This window comes from Gossypium arboreum, chromosome 5, assembly GCF_025698485.1.
Source record: "Gossypium arboreum isolate Shixiya-1 chromosome 5, ASM2569848v2, whole genome shotgun sequence".
Classification (NCBI taxonomy): Eukaryota; Viridiplantae; Streptophyta; class Magnoliopsida; order Malvales; family Malvaceae; genus Gossypium; species Gossypium arboreum.
Genome location: NC_069074.1, coordinates 92,165,597 through 92,167,819, shown reverse-complemented (window position 1 = coordinate 92,167,819; position 2,223 = coordinate 92,165,597). Strand labels below are relative to the sequence as shown.

The following is a 2,223-nucleotide window of genomic DNA, read 5'->3' as shown; positions in this document are numbered from 1 at the left end:
TTGTAAAACCTAAAGAAAAACATTGCATAAGGTGCAGAAAAAGTTGCAACTTTGCTGAGGTTAAGCATCAACTAAGATGATTACGTCAAATCCAACCCCAAAGTTTCCAAAACCACATTTTTCTGCAAGTCGTTGAGCTAAACAAAGAAAATGGATCCATATAAATTGTTTGTTTGAAGGACTTTGATTTCAATCATGTGCTTATAAAATCTTCTTAATATTCGTTCCCCATTGTTTAACAATCTGATCATTAAAATAATAATTGACTTTTTAATTTTTAATTATTAACTACTCAAGATTAAGCTAAATGGTTTGATAGGCTAAGCTATTGGCGTTGAACCCGCAATTTATGCATCATCATTAACTTAATTCTTAAACTTGCATTAAAGCTAAAATTAATTTATTATTTATGGATAATAATAAATTTAGTCATTAATATTTACTCTTTTATCAATTTGGTTATCATTCTTTTTAGTTAAATCGGTTATTCTTTCAAAATGAGTCAAATTATTACTATTTTTGAATGGAGATATTTACTGAAAACCTTAAATTTTAGGCATGACAACCTGAATGGCAATTCAAGTGTACTTCATGCTATTTTTTTTCAATTTATATATATTTTAAATTTTTATTTGTTTGAATATTTTTATAATTTTTGAATTATTTGTTGACGTGGCATATAAGACAAATATTGTCATTTTAGTATCAGGTAAGCTTGGTTAAAAAATTAATATTTTAGTTTTCACTTTTGTTAAAAAAAAGAAGAAGAAATTTGACTTCTTTTAAAGAATAATGGTCAAATTTAGCTTAAAATAAGAATAAAGGTCAAATTGACATAAAGATGTAAGCATTGAGGACTGAATTTGGAATTATACCTATTGATCCTTGTATCTAATTACATTATATAAATAGTAGGTGATGACTGCTTTTGTTCTGCAGGAATAAGCTATTGTAAAAAAGCCTAATTGCCTAAAAGCAACATTCTTTTCGGTGCCAGAGAATATGAAGGTATAGTATAGTAATATAGCAATTTATATTCTTATATATTTCACTTTTTTCAATGAAAAATAACATTTTAGGGTCTTCATATAGGTATGCCTACATATTTCTGGTAATTTATGGATTGTGTATAAAATTTTCAGAAACCTGATGTTTAATTGGTTTCAAATGTGCAGCAAAAGATAATTATTAAAGTTTCAATGCATTGCAGCAAATGCCGAACAGAAGCTTTACAGGTTGCTGCTGTTGCATATGGTATGTTTACTATTAGTAATCATAATTGATTCAATCAAATAAAAACATATTTAATGAAACAATTGGATGATGGTTTTAATTCATGTAATGGATTCTCAGGGGTTAATTCGGTGGCCTTACATGGACCGGAAAAGGACAAGCTAATGATATTAGGTGAAGGGGTGGATGTAGCATGCTTGGCTGAGGCATTGAGGAAGAAGCTTTGCCATGCAACCATTGAAATAGTTGAAGAAGTAAAAGAACCATCACCACCCACACCCACACCCACACCCACTCCACCAGCTCCACCGACACCGCCTCCTCAAATTATATACTGTCAACAACCGCCACAGTTTGAATGTTATAGAGTGGTTGCTGATCCTTCTCCAGCTCCTTGTACTATTATGTGAATCTAAAATGACACAACTGTCAGCAATGATGTCATGTTAATTAGCAATTATAACTTCAATTACGGTATGTTTTCTTCGTCGGTTTTATATCAATTTTAGGTACCAAAACAGTAATCTATCTTATCCCATTCGATTGAATTGGATTTGAATTCTAGTTTATTTAACTTTTTAAAATTTATTTTTTATATATTCAAAAAGATTTGTACTATGTTTATATGCGAAATGTGCATATGAGGATTGGTTTCATTTCAATTTTAGGTGCCAAAACAGTACTCTATATTACCAATTAGATTTGATTGGATTTAAATTCGAGTTTATTAAACTTTTTAAAACTTATTTTTTACATATTCCAAAGATTTGTACTATGTTTATGTGCATATGAGGATTGGTTTCATATCATTTTTAAGTGCCAAAACAGTAATCTTTGTTATCCCATTCGATTTGATTGGATTTGAATTCGAGTTTATTAAATTTTTTAAAGTTTATTTTTGAGTAAATTGCACTAACAGTCACTCAACTTTAGGGTAGCTGACAAAACAATTACCTGGGTTTCATTTCAGTCACTCAACTTTAAAAAATA

General features: G+C 29.4%; 1 protein-coding gene across 1 annotated transcript; it reads left to right on the top strand.

Annotated features, from left to right (window-relative positions):
- The first annotated feature begins 913 nt into the window (after positions 1–913).
- LOC108452740 (heavy metal-associated isoprenylated plant protein 47-like) lies at positions 914–1,781 on the top strand. Its single transcript, XM_017750538.2, has 3 exons — positions 914–1,008; positions 1,176–1,254; positions 1,354–1,781. Exons 1-3 carry the CDS (start codon positions 1,003–1,005, stop codon positions 1,641–1,643), a joined length of 375 nt encoding a protein of 124 aa, XP_017606027.1. The 5' UTR covers positions 914–1,002; the 3' UTR covers positions 1,644–1,781.
- The last annotated feature ends 442 nt before the right edge of the window (positions 1,782–2,223 follow it).